The sequence below is a fragment of the Crocuta crocuta genome, unplaced genomic scaffold (assembly GCF_008692635.1).
Source record: "Crocuta crocuta isolate KB4526 unplaced genomic scaffold, BGI_CrCroc_1.0 scaffold48, whole genome shotgun sequence".
Lineage (NCBI taxonomy): Eukaryota > Metazoa > Chordata > Mammalia > Carnivora > Hyaenidae > Crocuta > Crocuta crocuta.
This window is the reverse complement of record NW_027533089.1, coordinates 1,774,316-1,794,067: the sequence shown is the minus strand read 5'-3', so window position 1 is coordinate 1,794,067 and position 19,752 is coordinate 1,774,316. Positions and strand designations below refer to the sequence as shown.

Genomic DNA, 19,752 nt, shown 5'->3' with positions numbered 1-19,752 from the left:
CAAGAGTGACGTATCATAAAGTGTTTTTTAAAATCATTTTGTTGGGAGGATGTCACTCACTGGTATCCTATTACAAAAATCATACTTTAGGAGATACTGTCCTTGGCAATGCAGGACATCTTCAACTGTATGGAGAAGCTACACAGCTAACAAATTTAAAAGTTTATTTCTTTTGAGGGAGAGAGTGTGCAGGGGAGGGGCAGAGAAAGAATCCCATGCTGACTCCTTGCTGTCAGCCCAGGGCCAGATGCTGGGCTTAATCCTGCAAACTGTGAGATCATGACCTGAGCAGAACTGAAGAGTCGGATGTTTACCAATGGAGCTACCTGTGCCCTGCTAAACATTTTTTAAATGAACAGTTTTAGTTTGGGCATATTAAACCTGAGATATTATAAATGCAATTGTAATTCTTTATTAAGTAATGTAGATACTGGTTAAAAATGTTTGACAGAACATTGCTTAAATTAGTGCGGGTACCACCAGTGACATTCTGGATGACACTAGCATCATGTTGAGAAAACGCAGAACTGAGCTGGTAAAGCCCCATAATCTGGTGGAGTGACATTGGTAGGTTCTTTAACCTCAAAAAGCAGTTTCTTTTTATGTAAACATAGAAGGGCAGGTACCTAAGCTGTGAGGATTGAATGCAGTGGATACAGATATGGGAAATACTGTTATCAATATTATTAAAAACATTTCCTTAGGGGTGTCTAAGTGGCTCAGTTGGTTAAGCATCTTACCCTTGATTTCAGGTAAGGTCATGATCTTATGGTCCAGTTTGTGAGTTCACGGCCTGCATCGGGCTCTGCACGGACAGTGCAGAGTCTGCTTGGGATTCTCTTTCTCTCTCCCTCAAAATAAATAAATAAAACTTTAAAAATCTTTCCTTCTTATATGACTAAATTAGTTCTTTGGTTAATGGTGAATGGGCTGCCTAAACTCAGGCTCCTGTTTTCCATCTGGTGCCTTGGATATTTGTGAGATTATAGAGAAGTCAGTAGGAAACTGGCTCAGTCTGGATAAGGAGTGCTTAGATGGCTTTTCTTTGGGTCATTGCAGCAAATCCGTGCTACTTCCTTCAGCCCACTCCAAATAATGTACATAATTTACTATCCCCCTTGACCTATAATATTCTCAAATGGTAAACTTATTAAACATAACTTGTAGACATCTAGATTTTGTTAATATTGTGGGGTTTGTTATTTAGATACAATGATTTTTTAAAGGTCTGATTTTCCTCGAATTTCTTTAAATCATTAAACAAATTGCATATTAGTTGGAGTGGTCATATACATTTCAGTGATTGCTTTTAGTCAACTTCCTTGGTTGTATTTATTTATTTATTTTGCCTTATTCATACTACCCTAATTACCAGTTTTCTCATAGTTCTGGAGTACATTTCACTTTGGACCTGTAGAGGGTATTACTCACTTCCTGACACTTGAACTTTTTCAACTGATTTCAGAAGAAATCTGTTTTCTGTTTTTCTTTTTAACATATTCAGAAAAGATATCTGAATCTGTATGGTGTGTGTGTGTGTCTATATAATGCTATACTGAAAAGCGGTAACACAAATAAGGGTATAGTATCTAAGAATGTTTCTCACTATAGTTGATAGAGAAAAATGCTTTTGCATGGAAAAAGAATATAAGAGCAGAAAGTTTATAATTTGAGGGGAAATAGAATTTAATAGAAAAGCAAAATTAGATTTAAAAGATTAAATCTCTTTACTAATGTAATTTCCCTAGTAACTAAACAATATTAAACTATATATTTGGATTTTTTTCATAGAAATAAAGAAAATCAAGACTAGTAAGCTGTGCCCAAGAAAAATCGCAGTTCATATGTCATGATTTCTAATAGCTGAGACTCCCATTAGCTTGAATCGTTAACTTGAATGAAAATGACATTTGCTTTTGTCTGGGGGACAGATACTGAAGGAGCAGAGAAGATGGGATCTTATAAAAGGAGACTTGAGAGAGTCAATTGATTGATGATAGCTCTGAGGAGAGGGGGAAGAAAAACGACTAATCATTGTATAAAAACAAGCAGAAGCTTTCCTAAAACTTTACAGCATCAATAGACTTCCAAATAATGTACGTGGAGGAAATTTATTTTCATAACATGGCAGTGGAAGAAAGTTACGGTTGCTAGGCTTGAAATTGCATAAAGTAGGCATGTCTGTATTAACAAATTTGATGCTTTCATTTTTCCAGCTTCTCTTAATTTTCCTTAAAAAGTGCCTATTCAATGTCGTCATTGTATGAATGATCGTAGAAATGATACTGTACTGAGTGAATGGTTGAGCATGATGTCCTCTAAAAGCACATACTACCTAATTTATCTTATTATCTCTGAAGGCACTTAAAATTCCCACATGTTGCCCTCCTTCCATCAGTCTGGCCACCCAGCTGTCCTACTATATTCAGAGCCCAACACACTGAGATTCTGAATGACAATAATTGAAAGAACCATTCATTGTTTTCTTTTCCTCCTAGAACTAAACATAAATAATGTTTCATGAGCTGACTTTTATCTGTAAAAAAGAATAAATCAAAGGCATTCTGCATTTGATAGTTATGGATCAGCTTAAGTAAATTATATGGAGAGATTGCTATTGAATGAAATTGAAGAGCTTAATGTTCAAAGGAATGACTTAGAGAATGATGATAAATACTTCAAATTATTCATTATCTGTTCAGATAGCTTGCATATTGCATTCCATTATTTTAACTTCCTTGCAAGGTTGTTAATGTGATTCAAATGCATGAGCTCAAAGAGCCTAGTGTGATCCTGGGAATTGAGAATAAATTTCTGGCATAGGNAAAAAAATTTTTGGAAAGGAAAAAAATTTTTTTCCTTTTTTTTTTTTTTTTTTTTTTTTTTTTTAAGGAGAGACCAACTGGAGAGTAAGGTATATGATAGAAGCCAGTCTTAAGGTAAGACTGAGAAAAGTAAAAAGTAATGTAAATAGAACAGTAGAGCATGAGTCTTGAGGTACTCCTTTCAAGGAAGGAAAAAGTTTAAGGCGCACAAAAATTGGAAGGACCTTCCTCATTATTGCTTGCTTTCCTGCATTTACTTTTCAAGGAATGGTAGGTTTTTTAAAAAATGCATGGAGGACAGGACACGTACCTTTTCCAGAAGTTGGCGAAGCTGCCTGCTTTTGGCATCCCTGGAACACAGGTTTTGTTCTGGAGCGACCACTGTGCAAATGCATCGTCCATCAGGATCTTGTGCTGAACTGTACACTTGCCACCCTTCTTTGGGACTAATCTGAGTCTGAGGAAACCAATGGCAAACAAACAACACAGACCCCAGTTATAGGATAAAAAGACATTTTAAGTAAAGCATCATCTTCGATAAAGTTTCTGATTTTACTCTTTAAAGCTAAAAAGAAAGAGATTAAAGAACTTCCACAAGTTTTATAGGCAGCATAGCTTCATTCAGTTGCATCTTCGTTTTAATTTTCTTTTTTTTTTAATGTTTGTTTATATTTGAGAAAGAGACAGAGAACAAGTGAGAAAGAGGAGGGGGCCACAGATGGTGGTGGAGAATCCCAAGCAGACTCCTTACAGAGGTGATCCGGGGATCAATCTCACAACCATGAGTTCATGACCTGAGCTGAAATCAAGAGTTAGATGCTTAACCCACTGAGCCACCCAGGCATGCAGAATTTTTATTTCAATGGGCTATATTATTAACTATTTATTGACCCTACAACATTTCCTAATGCTTTTTGTTGTATTTGGACATTTTAGTGCAACTTTAGAAGCATCTGATAATCACTTAATCACATATCACCAGTCTTTCTATATAGGATCTGTTAGTGTGTCTCAACAGTAAAAGTTAGTAGTATATGTATATTTTCCCGATTTTATTCACGTGTGATATTCTGAACCAAAGCCCTATCCCAGGGAGCTTCCCGTGTATTGAAGAGCTAATTATTAATAAAGTTGGAGAAGTAGCATATAAGGGTAAAAGCATACAGGGTAAAAATAATTAGATCAGCACAGCTTTACAAAGGGTACAGAGTCTTAGAGACGTGAAAGAGAGTATTTTGACATGGTCTGCAACATTCATCTTCCCAAATTACCTCTGTGTACTTACCACCCTACCTCCCTAGAACCAAAGCTTAAAGTGGCCTACCATCTAGGAATGAGGCAGCTTAGAGTCTGCCTCCTATTTGTTTCTAGTTTTACCCCCTGTATCTTCCTATAGAAACTTCTTTCCAACCAAATTGGTCTATGTGTATCCTGAAAGTATGTTAACTGGATTAATTTCTTGAAATGCTACTCATTTTGTATCTCCTGCTTGGAATATCTGTTTTATAAGCATTCAATTTACTAAACCCTTATGGTTTCTACCTATTCTGTATTACTCATTAGGCATTTCATATGCATTGCTTAGTATTGCTATTTGCCTTTCATATGTCTTATTTCAATGCTTAGTTTATATTCATCTACTAAATATATTAGATATTTACTACCTATCATGTTAAGTACATTCTATCAGGGACAAAGATATGCTTCCTCATTTTGTGCCCAGTTACTTTTCTGGAAGAGCTCTGCTTTAAATGTTTATTTTGAGACGGAGTCTGGGAGGGACAGGGAGAGGAGAGGATAGAGAGTCTCAAGCAGGCTCCTTGCTGTCAGCTCAATCTCATGAACCATGAGATCATGACCTGAGCTGAAATTAAGAGTCAGATGCTTAACTGATGGAGCCACCCAGATTCCACTGAACATACATGCTCCATTGTACAAGCAGAAGCTGTTGTGGATGCCATGATGTACTGCCCAGAGAGGCAGTCATTCAATCCTCCAGCTGCTAAGATTATTAGTGGCTTGGCTTTCAGTTGAGTGACTCTTTGGGGATTGCCTAGGCTGAAGAATATTGCTTATTCAAGGTCAGGCCCTATTCCAAGGGACAGCTCACGTGCATTGACTTGATGATGCAGCAGTACAAAGAAGCACCCTAAGAAGCAGGAATTATTATTTTCATTTCACAGAAGAGGAAATTAGCCTGCTTGGGAACACTTAGCTTGAATATAGTAGAGCTTGTATGAAGCAAGGCAGATATTCCAGAGCAGGACTGTCCAATGGAAATACAATAATTTTAACTTTTCTAATAGGTTTAAAAAAGTAAAAAGTAATCTTAATATATTTTAATTCAACGTATACAAAACATTACAACATTTAATCAGTATACAAATTATTCATTAGATACTTTACATTGTTTTTTTTGTACTAATTTCAAAATTGTATTTTGAAGTCATTTTATACTTATGACTTCAGTTTGGATTAGCCACATGTTAAATGCTCAATAGCTCCACGTGGCCTTCTCACTGGACAGTGCAGCTCTAGAGTCTTGCTTTTATAATTTTTTTAATGTTTTCATTGATTTGTGTTTGAGAGAGAGAGAGCATGAGCAGGGGAGGGTCAGAGAGAGAGGGAGACACAGAATCTGAAGCAGGCTCCAGGCTCTCAGCTAGCTGTCAGCACAGAGCCCGACACGGGGCTTGAACCCACAAACTGTGAGATCATGACCTGAGCTGAAGTCGGACACTTAACTGACTGAGCCACTTAGGCACCCCAGAGTCTTTCTTTTAATTATAATGCTATGGCTGTATCAGTATGATGCTGAACATCCAGATAATTGTTTTTAAAGGTCAATCATGGATATTGGGGGGAAAAAAAAACAAACCTACCTAACAGATGTTATAGACAAACAATTCAATTTTATCTGAATTTGTTTTTCCTATGGAAATCAGATAAATCAATGGGCCTTTTTCTAGCTAAGCTCTGGCTTGCTTCTATAGCTAAGATCTGAAATTTGTCTCTGTCCTGTGGTTTCCAGGGATTCAGCAGATAGGTATTTCTTGTGTGATAGGAGAAGAGGGAGATGAATTTAGTTTAGAAGATAAGGTATTTAATGAATCAGGTTGGAGGTGTGAGGCTGAGGAAGGTTGAGAGAAAGGTGGAGGGTTGGGAGCTGAGATGAGGTTAGGAACCAAGAGGTGAAGGGAGGCCAGCAGACGACTGTGTTGCAAAATGCTCAGTGTTAGTGGACTTGGATATTTGCCTATAGACTGGAGTGTTGTACCAGGTTCAAAGCCACCCCTTTGAAGGACTAAACCAGGCTGACTTCCCTTTCCATAGATCTGCTATAGTCTGTGAGATCCTCTGTCTGTGGAATTCACTGCAGAACAGATAGAATCTCCAACTTATTTTGTCGCAGGTCCTTGCATACGATCAACCAACACACAGTGCGTTCTCTTTTCAAGGGCTTTAGCAGTAATCATTACAGGGTGCTCCAAAAACAATCATGAACAAACACTGGGGAAACCATAAGTTATAAACTCAGGAAGCTCATAAAGCTGTCCTAGTCCTTGTCTTTGATCTATAACGAGAAGCAAATGGTGCCAGTGGTCTTCTTAATCTCCCTTTTCAGATAATTCGTGGAAGTGTCCTATGCTGCCTTTTATTTCTGAAGCATTGGATTCATTACCATTCTTTTCTTTTTCATTCTCTTATTCCTTCTAGCATTTGTGCCTGGATATCCAGTTAGGATAGAAATATGTACTTAGCATTATTATCAGAATCAGAAAGCATCTTAAAGATTATTATATTTTTATGTTAAGAAAAATGCAGAGATTACAGAATGGAGATAGGAATAGTTTAGCAGAGTCATTTCAGTGATACAATTAAAGGTTTAAGCTAAGTAACAGTATGGGATTAATATATCTAGACACGGGTCCTATAGTTTCACCTAGTTTTCACCTAACATTGGATATCAGTCTCAAACATGTCAGAAAATTAAGTCTTGTCCCTAGGATAAATGTAGCTTTTGGATAAAGGAGCAGAGGTCACCCAATTACAATATTAATATCTCTTTAACAGCAGTGCAAACACTGATTATTAAACCTGGCAGCATTAATATTGGTGTTCACTTGCCAAGTGTTTAGCTAACTAGTGAGGAGCTTATCATGACAGGGCAAGGTGTCAGTTGCTCTCTGGAATGAGGGGATCAGGAAAGGTGAAGAGGCTTTGATGTTCATTTAGCATTCTCCCTGAAGTGTCAGCTTAATAAAAGTAGACTCCAGCCTTGTTTGTACTTCCAATTGTCTTCTTGTAAGAATCATTGAAAAGAGCCCTGACCTTATCTACTACAGAGTTAGTTTGAATGATCTCAACTATAACAACTTACCTCTTTGGTAAGAAAAAGGTAACTCGGAAAAGAAAAAAGCTAATATAAAAGACGAATGCTTGACAGTTCTGTGGGTTTTGAGAGAGGCCTCTGTGTCAGGGTCAGTGATAAATAAAGGGAATTTTATGAACATCTTTGGTGCTCTTTTAGGGCATCCATACTGGCATTGAAAAGGGGCTCAAAATAAAACCAACTGAGACCTAAGGTGGAAGGAAATATTTGGACAGCTTTTGGATACCCATGAAAAAAAGACCTCCCATTTTAACTAACAGGACTGATTATTCTGGTGTCTGTAAAACTGCCCTAATAGTAATAGCAAACATTTATGGAGCTCTAGCCATCCACTGTTGACTTTGAATATCACAATAGATTTATGGATGAGGTTATATTATTCTGCCCATTTTATAGGTAAGGAAACAGACAGTAAGGAACTTGCTCAAGGTCATTCAGGGGGGTTAATCAGCACAGCTGGGATTTGTACTTTGATGTCGGAGACTGAAAGTTTAACCACCACTCTTCACTACCAGTTATCTGAAATTCCCTTTTATAAATGATAATGATAACCCTGGAAGCATTTTCTGAACTGCTATGAAGGCCAGTACTTGGACCTGGAGGGTGCATGTGGTTTATTATTATCCAAAGCCTTGCTAATCACCGTGGTTACTGATGCAGCTCTCTTTGAACCTTTTGTGTTAATTAGAAGAACTAAATGAACTATTTAGCAGTTTTTAATATTGCAGAACTCATGAAATATTTAAGAATACTCTAAATAGGAGAATTAAAATGATAATTTTAACAATTGGATTTCAAGTCTGGATTCTTTGCTTATAATTTAATTACCAAGCCATGCTTTATAAACATAAAGCTACTGTGTGAGAGTTCTCCCAAAACTCTGGGGTCTTCGTAGCAGAAAAGAAAGATCCTAAGGACTGAGGTAAAGGTAAAAATAAATAAAAATATCTTGCATTTCAATTTGTTTCTCTGTTTTAAAAATCCTCCCCTTTGTACTAGTCTTAATTTTTTTCCTAATCAACTACTTAGACATATACATTATCTTAAGAGTAAGCTGAAACTCAATATAAGCAATTTTTTTCAAGTCCTCCATTTAGCAAATGTCATGTATAGGACTCAGGCCAGTTTTCTTCCACAGTCAGTCCAGAGCTCTTTACTCTCATCCTGTACAGATAAAGGAGTCAGATAGTCTATGACCATTTACCAATATCCAGAAGTTAGGCTTTGGAGGAGATGCACCCAAGTGGGGGGAGGGCATTATCTAAACAGTATGGAAATAGGTAGCAATTGGCACCTGGAGAAGTAGTTAGCAGTAAAGGCTCAGCAACACCCAACTGGATGTTCCTGCAGTGGGCTCTGCAGTCATGTATCAGGGTCCAGGGGAAGGGGCAGGCAAAGGACAGAATTCTGATTCTTTTAAGAGAGCCAAATCACTTAGTGGAACATTGCTAGGTCTTAGGTTTTGTCTTGAGTTTCTAGGCATTTGATATAAGTACAGACTGAGGCAATAAAGAATAAGGAATCTACTTATGGAAAGTGGTGCATAAGGTAGGGGGAAATAAAGCAGCACAAAATCCATTTGTTAGATGCTATTGAATTTAGAGTGGAGATGCCTAACTGATGAAGCCCCTTATAAATTTTTGTCTGAGGATAGGTTTGATCTCAGAGTGAAATGTGGCTTAGCATGCTAATGGCTTTCATTGTGAAGAGAGGAGCAGTGTGAGGAAAGGAATGAGAGAGGTTGACAGACCATGCTGAAAGAAGCTGTGTTCTGGAGGATGTGTTAATAAAGATGTCACTGCATGGCAGCAGTTTTCTTCCTATTTCTTATGAGATGAGTTGGAACTGAAATAAGAAATGCATATTCTTCTATAGGAGAGTCATGATTTTCACCTCTTTTAAAATGTTGTCCTTCTAACGAGTGAAACAAAATAGAATAAGAAATGGAAAGACTCCTTCTTTCTGAACGCTTGGAAGACCACTAATGGTCTGGTCATCCTGGGGGCAAGTTGGATAAGAGGTGGTGACCAGTGAAAGGTCACTCAGCATGTCACCCCTCCTCCTATGGTCTGTCTTAGAGGCTGTCCCCAGCGTTAGGAGCTTGCCCAGTTTTCTTTGGTGCAGGACTACCTGGGTTCAGCTCATGGCTCCATCACTCAAACTGTCTGTGTTTCAGTGTCTCCTTACAGAAAATGAGGATAGTAATGAAACCTATCTGGTGGGGCTGTTGTAAAGATTAAATGAGTTAATACTTGTAATTCACTTGAAATAGTGCCTGGCCCACTGGCAAAACGAAGTCTTAGCTAACACTATTTGTTTGCATGACTGAATGAAGTCTGCTTGAAAATAGACCAATCCAAAATCATATCAGTGCTCCCCAAGAAAGTGGTATTTTCTTAAAAATAAATGCTTATTCTTCACTCAAGGAAACTTCAAGGCTCTAAGAAAAGCAACTGTGAAAACAAAACAACTAGACAAAAAAACAAACAAAAAACAAAGATTAAAATTCAGGTTGGTTGGATGCCTCATGTTTTGGAAGTCAGAGACTGAGTTGGAAAAGACTCAGAGGTTGTATCTGGTCCTGTGTCTTTCCACTCCATCACACTTCTGTCTGTTACTGTATTTCCACTTGAGCTCTGCAGGGTAAGAGTTTCATTGCCTCCTAGACAGCCCCTTCCTCTGGGGGAAAGCTGAGGGACTTGACCTGAACATCTGTCTTTGTAATCTTCCCTTCTTGGCCCTACTTCTGCTTTAAGTACTTAAACAAGAATAAATCTACTCCGTAAATAAATCCATGTCACAGTTCTTGTCCAAAAAGGCAATTATCACTTTCTCTGTGGCTCTCAAGATTTGCAGTTCTGTTCTCTCATCCATTTCCCACTCCTTAAATTTGTTTAGTTGCCCTTTCGCAAAAGGGGTATTGCCTAAGGATTTGAGAAAGAAAATCAGTCTGTAAAATACTGAAGTCAGGTGTCTTCCTTCATGCAGACTGTAAAAAGATGGTGAGCCGAGAATAAGAAACTTAGAAAAGTATAGAGAGTTTGCATCAGAGCATTCTACTTATTTTAAGGAACTTAAAACTGACCAACTCATTGAAATAGTTATTTATGGGATATCAACTAGATATTTGAAACTGTAGTAAAACAAATCACTTTGGCCTACAGGTTCCCTTTGAGGCCTCCTGCCACCACAGGAGTGGGGCTGACTGGGGACAGCTAGTGTCTGCTGAATGTCCTCTGCTTGTTTAATTGCTCTTTTCCAGGTTCTTCCTGGTATGGAGTCCACAGCAGTGGGGGTTGGGGAGGGAGAGAATGTGGATTTCTCAGAAGCTCAGCCTCAAGGGCCAGTTCCTCTGCATCAGAGAGAAGTGCCAGACCGAGCCTGAGCTCTCACCAAGCCAAGGCTTCACCTCTGCAGACAACAGCTTCTTCAAAGGCTGATAGGCCCAGTGATAAATTGGAAGGAAAAAAGAAAGAAGAAAGAAAACAGGGCTGCAGAGGACAATAAAGAAATGTTTCAAGATTCTAACAAAACCCAGAGGGAACATATTCCTCTATTAACGAGCTGTATTTAACTACTTATTAACAAAAATATCCTGGAAATTTAAAAACCTCTTTTAGCTTTTGAGACCATCAAATGGACACTGTTTCAGAGAGACTCGCTATAAACAGATTTAACCATATTCTTAAAACCATTTTTTCAGATCTTTTGAAACTACTCTCCTAAAGAAAGACTTCACATTTGTGTAAATCTGCACTTTTTACCATCTGCACATCCCATAAGCACTCATATAACAAATTTTAAGACCTTTTTTTTTTAATCTTTACATAATTGCAGGCTCATCCCATTCATACTGTTTAAAGTAAGAATGTAGATCAAGAATGTTGAAAGGTGCAGGACATCAAAACCCAACCTCCAGGGAGGGGTACTATTAACCCTTCTGTCTAAGGGAAGTGGAGGTCAGGATTATGGGAAACCACCTGAGCAGGGTAGAGAGAACCTACTGTGGCCACCAGGGCCAGGAGGGGCAAGGACTTATAAGAACAAGACCATTTTTCTGATCAGGACTGTGGCCAGGTGACTTGCATCCACCCTTGCCTCTGTCATTCACCAGCTGGGGAAAATGTGTTGAGTCCCACATTTTGGGTCATTCTTCCCACTTGCAGCATGAGGATACTGGATTAGCTCATTCATATTTCCAATTCAGCTCTTGAATGCCATAAGGTTTCTCTGGAGGAATCTTGTCTAGGGCAAGGGATTGATTGTGTGGGGAGGGAGCTGATGGTAGAAGCCCAATGCCTCCCCCATCACCCTCATCATTTATTATTTGACCCATCACCTGCTTTACAAATTGGATTTCCACTTCAGGATTGCTCAACAAATATTTGCTCAGTGTGTATTACATAAGATTTAATGTGGGGGACGGGGCGCCTGGGTGGCTCAGTCAGTTAAGTGCCTGACTTCGGCTTAGGTCATGATCTCACAGTTCGTGGGTTTGAGCCCCACATCGGGCTCTGTGCTGACAGCTCAGAGTCTGTTTCAGATTCTGTGTCTCCCTCTCTCTGACACTGCCCTGCTCACACTCTCTCTATCAAAAAAAAAAAAAAAAAAAAATTTAATGTGGGGGGAAAAAGACACTGCTGCCAAAAATAGTGTGAAGATAACTGGCCTGGATGGTTTCAGAAATCCTTTGCAGCATTAACATTTTATGATCTTAATCTGGGAAATAAAGATTCATTCATTCTTCACCATGGGAATTGTAAGGTCTGAGCAATTATCTTGAATAATCAAGGTAAGGAAATGTCATAGACATTGTTCTTATGTAAAGTATGCCACTTCTGTAAAGCATTAAAAAAAATTTTTTTTGCAAGCTGATTTCTCCTTTCCAGTGAAGAGTACCATAATGTAAGCTTCCCTGATTTTTTGTCACTTAAAGGAAAATTGGGTTGTGTCAGAACATTCACAGACCATAGCAATGCTTTATATTTTTCAACCAACCAATTACTAATCAGGAAGTAAAGAAAATGAATTTACTTTAACCTTACATGATAACCAAAAGTCCTAAAAGAATCATGCATAATTTTAGAAATTTGATTCTTCTCCATTAACAACAGTAGGAAGTAACAAAACTAATGTCCATTTACACAAAAAATATACATATCAGAACTAAGGTACCAAGTTTGGAATATGACTTATTTATGAATTTCTTAGTTTAGATTCATTTTCTGAAAGAATTAATTCAACTAAGTTGCTGAGAACTATCAGGTTCTTGAACATCAAGCAAATTTAGGGCAGTATACATTACATAATGTAAATTGATTTTATAACTGTTGAAGACCTAGCATGCTTCCTTTATAACTAGAAATCTTTTAACATCTCTCCTGCCATGTATACATCATGCAGCTAAGGAGGAGACATTTAACAGCAGAGGTGCTGAGGTGGCCTAAGGGACCTACGGGAGGTAAACATAAAAGTGGGTGACAGTGTGCCTCACATGTGCTCTGCTGATACCCTAAGCACTGGGAGAATCTAGTAAATTATATAATTAAGTTGATTTGACTTTACTCAGTTAATTGCACATTGCTGGATTAATTCTTAGTAATAAAGCAAATAAGTCTTGAAAATGGAGGGTTACTATTCTTTTAGTATCTGTCTGACCTTTTAGTATTAGACTAGAATAATCCAGTGGTAAAAAACAGATAAAAACAAAAAGGTAAAGAGCTCTAAGTACTACTATTTTCTATATTCTTATTTGACAGCAGGGAGATTATTTTTCAAGGATATTCCTTCTGTTTGAATTTGTAACTTCTGTCTTAAAAACCTTTGTTGGAAAGGTTTTCGAGTATTGCTAAGTAAACCATGGTTCAAACTACCAGAAAAGACTCTGCTATATTGTGAGAAGGGTTAAAAAGACACTACTTTTAGGTGAACAAAGACTGCAGGAGCTAGACTTATGATAGAAGAGTCTTTATAAAAAATTAAACAGTAAAGGGAGATGATTTCATCAAGTGAGTTATATATTACTTGTGTTTCTTAGCTCTCTTAAAGTCGTTTTGGCAGGCTTTAAATTGCTGAGGTTTTTTATTTGTGTTTAAAAGAAGTTGGTTTCTCCGACTGAAGGCATTGCAAACAGTCACAAGAATTGAATTCCAAGGAAGAGACTGCTAGAGTAAAACTACATTAGATAGAATATACTCTATTAGGGGAATTTTACAGACATTAGAAGAAGTAAAATAATGAAAAACAAAACATATTTCTTAAAGAATCCTTCCAAACCTCAGATTAATAGAGTTAAATTAAAGCTTATCATTCTTAAGAATTTAATGAGTCTAATATTTCCTTTCACAGCTAATTTCTCAGACAGTGCATTTATTTTTTTGGTGTAACTTTAAAGTGTTCACCAAGAAATACCATGACTAGAGTTAACACATAAATATTGTATCATTGAAGCCTCCCTGTAAATAGAGAAACATAATCTCAGCCTTTGGCATTTACCAAATCAAGCCCACTGGTTTAATGTACTTACTTCCCAGGATAGCCAAACCCACCGGAGTGACTTACTAAGGTATCTGGCGTCGACAGCCTCGTGGTGTTCAGTCCTACCAAGGATGGGAGAGTTTGGGACATCCAGTTTGAGATCATTGCCATGGTACTAAGCACAGCGCCAAGCTTCAGCAGTGGAGGACTCATTGCTGTGGAGCTAATGAGTTTGCATAGTGACTGATTAAGATCCCGGTGCTGGGCTGGCAGTGGGAGGCGCGACTGCCGCAAGCCACATCGACAGCATGAAAAGAGATCAACTCTCCCGGTTCTAATCAGTGGGGAAAGCTCACAGAACCTCTTTCCCCCACCCTCGTGGGAAGTGCCTTGCTCTTCCTTTTCCTTTCTTTCCGGACACTTTGCTGGTTCATCAAATGAAATATTCTTGGTAGGGCTTGGTTGGTAATTATCAGAGCAAAGGTTGGAGGGAAAGGGAAACATGAGCTCTTCCTGCTCCACTGTAGGCAGTTATCAACAGAGTCTGTTTCCTCGGGGGTTTTTGTGAGTATAATCAGCTCCTCTTTATCCTTCATAAAAAATATACCTTTACATGGAGGTCTGCCAAAGTGCACATTTCAAACATCAAACTTAGTATCTACAGATTGCTCCCGGCATACACAGAGTACTTTTAGGCAGAGCGTGAAAACAAAGTCTGCAAAAAATTTCCAAGATGATCTTGAGATATTGAGAATAATTTTTTTAATAGCAGCAACCTAGATTAGCATTTTTGTCTCTTAAAAAAGGTCAAAGATTAATAGCTACTGCCTGTAGAGAACATTACCCTAGGCAGCTTACTTGTGAATAGAGAGAAAATGCAGCCTTGGAGGAAAGCTTCTGTTATGGAAATCTCGTATGTTCCCAGTTTTGCTTGTAAGAATGAGTGCTTCCTAGTTGCTCAGACACAGGACAAACCCAGTTAACTGTTTTCACCTTGTGAGGAGTGACAGATGGGTACCAGAAGTCTGTGCCATGAGAGAGCATGTGACTTACTTAAAAAGATCACAGAACTTGGATTTCGAGAGGCTGAGGGTCTAGTCCTATTTTCCTCTGGTTGGTTGAGTGACTCTCCAGTGACTTAAAATTGTTTGGCTTTCAGTTTTCAAGTTTGGACTCCATGCTCTCTAAGGCTGCTTTCAGCTTTAAAATCCAATGATCTGTTTGTTAGAGGTTCTACTGGTGAATGTATATATTGAATTTGGGGCTTATGGGTAGTTTTATTATATTCTTTTTATAAATACTACGAATTGCCCATATCCTAATCTCAGGTGCCAAATGGAATAAATTAGAGGCCTTTGTCTTATATGTGTTTTAAAATAAAAAAATGTAGAGAGAGACATGAAGGGAAGTATGGCTGAAAGAAAATTAAATGAAAAGGAACCTGTTGTAAGAAGGAAACATATTATTTTGATTCCTTAGGAGAATTCTGGAATTGTTTGTAGCTGGAATTCTCAGCCAAAGATATATATTTTTCATAAGCAGTTTTGGCAGGAGAAATAAAGAAAATGTCTCTAATAAAATCGAAAGAGATCCATACTTATAGAGGTGTGTATGCCCTTTGTTCTCAGAAAGAACTTTAAGGTGAATACTGAGAGACTCTTCAAATCTTCCTTGCTTCTAATATTTAGGAATCTAAGCTATTTTTTTTCCTTCAAAAAATATCCAAATGATTTTAGTCGACTCTTACTTTTTTTAACCACAGGCCTAGAAAACCAAATATTACTTTTTTGTGTCTTTAAACAATCCTGTCATATGAGAAATCAACAAGGATAAAAGTACATTTGTTTATATATTATACTTAGCCTTGAATAACAGGGTATTTGTAGGAAAGACTGTGAAATTTTACAGTAGTATTAGAATGTGGCAATAACAAAAAGGAAAGTGGATTTACAAATCTAATTATTAGAAAAATACACCTGGAACTCTATCTGATTTAGAAGAGGAAGTATCTTTTCAAGAGCTTAATTTCCAAAATCGAAAACTAATGTATGCAACTGCTGGGTAATTTAAGATGCAACATAGCAGATGGTAAACAAAATAATAGCATCTTTAGAAGAATATAGGATTGAATATTGGGAGAATCAATGCTCTTATTTTGCATGTTTTTAAAAAAGAAAGATGGGCACCTGGGTGGATCAGTTGGTTAAGCATCCAACTCTTGATTTTGGCTCAGGTCATGATCTCCTGGTTCATAAGATTGAGCCCTCTGTCAGGCTCTGCACTGAAGGAGCAGAGCCTGCTTGGGATTCTCTCTTGCCCTCTCTTTCTGCCCTTTCCTGCTTGTACACTAGTGCTCTCACTTTCTCTCTCAAAATAAATGTTTTTCAAAAAGAAGAAATAAAGAAAAACAACACAAATGGAATGCTTCTTGTAATTCCCATAGATGCAAGTAATTCAAGAATGGAAAGAGAACAGTAGTGAAAAGTTATGATTCAATGGTGTTTATCAACAACATCAAATCTGTAATGTATTGTGTTTAGAACAGGTTTAAATGACATACATTGAAATAAAAATGCTTAGGTTATAATTGTGGAAAAATAGCTATTAGAGCACAAGAACTAAATAGTTTCTTGTGCTCTAATAATCTAGTGATTATCATCATAATTGCCATTTTAAAAGTTGAGTTCTAGTTTGCAGATGGGGGAGATGATTCTATGTAATAACCTGTTGTAAGGGCAAGAAACCCCATGTGTATAGAAGTTCCATAAGAATAGTGTGAAAGGTGGTAAGGGAACAAGTAGCAAGAGTGATTCTGGAAATGGTAGCAGTGACCAGCTCACAGACCTCCAGGGTCACCCAAAGATGTTTGTAAATTATCTTCTTCATAACTCAAGAATTTTAAGCAAAGCAGTGAAGTCATTAGTCATTGAGATTTAGATCTCAAATTATTATTGTTTGGGCATTTTTATGATGCACCATACACATATGGGTGTTGCAGGAACAGCAAAGCACATCAGAGACAGGAAAGTCACTTAGGGGCGTATCCTCATATTTTAGGCAAGAGAGGAAGGATGAGGTCCTGGAATAAGAAACTTAGTAGAGTTCAAAAGGATGGATTTTATAAAGATTTGAGGTAGAATTGACCCAACTCAGAGTAAAACAATGTAAGTGAGGGAGAGGAAGTTACCTAGAGGAATTTCAGATTTGGGGCTTGGGTGGTGAATACTATTCATCACGATAAGAAGTAGAAGTATGACTTGGGGAGAAGATAGAGTTCATTGTCACATACTGGATTTGAGTTGTGTTGCCTGTGGTAGAGAAAATCCCTGGTTGCTATTATTAATATACCTAGAGATGGAGTTCAGAAAAGAGTTAATTTCCCTAGACCAAAAGGGCCTAGTAAAAATGTGTCCTGCCTACATAGATGACAAAAAAGGTTAATTTGGGCACACACTGTCCTAAACTACCAACAATTTTATTTAGACATGTAGATAATATCTAGATTTATTTGCCTATATATGATATCCTGTGTACTTTTCTGGAAAAAAAATAAAGTTTTCTCATTAGTAAATAGTGAAAATATTACTAAATTTAGCAATCTAACAGAAAATGTGACCTGACTACATCCTTATTTCCTTTCACAGTTTGTGGAAGTCAATAACTATAAAACCTACAACAGTGTATCACTGCTCCTGGACTGCTGATAAATACTGATTAATGTATTTATTACATTTTTTTTGTTAGCCTGTCTTTCTATTACCTAGAAAATATTTCATGATAAACTTCTATAATAAATAATTAAAAAGCCAATATAGACCAAGGAAGAATTATAGGTAAGCTTCCATAATATTGGGATATTCTGTCATTAGATTTTTTCCCCTTGATTTGGAGCACAAATGTTTAACAGTGTCTTAATGCTCAAAACACTTCCAAGTTTGGGAGCTATTAGGGTGGTGGTTGTGTGTGGGTTTTAGGGGGAACCCAGCTTAGGCAGACACAAAAAAAGTTAAATACGTGAAAAGACCTGATGGCCACATAAAATAGGATAGAAAACCAAAAAGTTTGACTTCAGGCAAAATGAGAAAGTGGCTGATATTACATGTTTAACAGTAGAAACTTTAATAAAGAATAGGCTACTTGTACTTTATTTTTGTAGTTTAAAACATTTAAACTTTGTGGATGGTTTGAGAAAGAGAGGAAAATAGCATATTAGATGTAAAGATACAGCTGTAGGGAGTAAGGAAATAATTGAAGGAGGAAGAGAAGGAGGGGGAGGGGAGAAAGTGAAGGGGAAGGGCAGGGGAAGGAGAGGAGGAGAGGCAAATAGGGGAGGAAGAGAGAGTAACAATTGGGCAGAATACTGAAACATGAATTGTATTGGTTGGTTAAAAGAACACTTAAAGTGATCTCTGGAAAAAACAAAATGGATTCCCGTTAGCATCCTCAGTAGGAAAAGTAAGAAGTGTGGCATCAAATTGAGGAAAATAAACTGTTGAAATCACTTTGATGCTGTATACCCCACATGGCATGGTATGTAAGTGATTAAGTACATAAACTGTTCAGTTTACAAGTCTGCACCTTCTCATCTGTAATGAATAAATGAACCTATGTGGAAGGACTGAATGAGAGAATGAGACTATACTGAAAGACAAAATGAGAGACTATCTTTGAAAGTGCCTATAGCATGGCAGATGCTCTATAAATGGCAACATTATTTTTGGTAAGAAATGGCATGATTGAGGCAGGGGCAGAAAGTGTAGATCAGTTTAAGGAACACTGGGCCCTGAAAAGGTGGGAAGGTTCTCTTTGCAAGGATTGGCTGAGTTGGACTTGGAGTGTATGAGGAGATTAATACAACTCTGCTATGCAACACAAAGTCACTCTGTGTCTCTCGAACTAATAGTCCAACTCCAAGCAGGAAAAACAGGGACTGATAATCTTCCTCCTTCACTGAGAAGTCACAGTAATTAGAATTTCCATAAGGTCCCACTACCATATCTACTTAGCAACCTCACCTGGGGCCACGTATACCACCTTTTCTCTTATACAGATAACTTGTCTGTGTTCCTAGGTAAAATTGATCCCTCCCCTGTGCACTAGATCAATTCTTTTCATACTGTCCAATGTGGAAATAACCACGGAAGCTTATAAAGATCCATGTCCTTAGGGCCCACCCTCAGAGTTACTTGGCTCTAGCATGGGGCCAAATAATTTGCATTTCTAACAGTCTCCCAGTTGCTGCACATGCTGCCAATTTTGGACCACCCTTTGAGTAGATTGCCCTAGATCATATCCATCTGACCTACTCAAAGACAGCTTTCAAAATTCTCTCTGACATCAAGAAATCTTCCCTCTTTAATGGATCACTCCTTTATATCCCTTATTTTATATACAAAGGACACTTTCTTGATCCTACTTCTATTCATTTATTCCTCTTTCTCACATCTTGACAGCATACCTTCTTGAAAGAGTTGTCTATAATCACCATTCAGTTTCTTTCTTTCTAATGAAGTTTTTGTCTGTACTTCTCCGTTCTACTGATACTACTTTTATCGATGCTACCAATAAGCCCACCTTGCTAAACGATCCCACATCTAGCAGTCAAGTCTTAGACCTCAACTTTCTTGACATATGAACAGCATTCATTAGACTTTTACTTTCTCTTCCTTGAAGCTTGAAGTAATTTCTTCACTTGGCTTTAAGGATACCACGCTCACCTAGTTTTTCTCCTACTCTCTGGCCTATCTTTCTTAATCTCTTTGTTGATTCTTCCTCATCTATATGCTAATGACTCCTAAATTCATTTCTTCCTAGCAGACCTCTCCTATCAATTCAGACCTGTATATCCAATTACCTACTTGACATCTCCACCAGGATGTTTAATAGACATCTTAAATTGAACATGTTAAAAAAATGAGCTCCTTCCCCATCTCCAGCAAACCAGACCAACACCCCCCCCAAAAAAAACCCACACACAAAAAAAACATAACCATATGCATGCAGATATTCTTATAGTCTTCCCATTTCAATCCATAGTTCAGTTGGTCAGGCAGAAAG

At 37.7% G+C, this 19,752-nt stretch overlaps 1 protein-coding gene across 2 annotated transcripts in view; it reads right to left on the bottom strand.

The window, feature by feature from the left end:
* The window catches only part of OLFM3 (olfactomedin 3), a 187,011-nt gene that overhangs the window by 31,070 nt on the left and 136,189 nt on the right, over nt 1-19,752 (bottom strand). Inside the window, exons 1-2 of one of the 2 annotated variants that reach the window (XM_077746171.1) lie at nt 13,780-13,963; nt 3,136-3,282 (exon numbers count right to left, since the gene is read on the bottom strand). In XM_077746171.1, the coding sequence (XP_077602297.1) occupies nt 3,136-3,282; nt 13,780-13,908 (276 nt within the window). In that variant the 5' untranslated portion in view covers nt 13,909-13,963. Of the gene's footprint in view, nt 1-3,135; nt 3,283-13,779; nt 13,964-19,752 lie in introns of those variants that run through there. The other variant, XM_077746172.1, reaches the window with a different exon arrangement.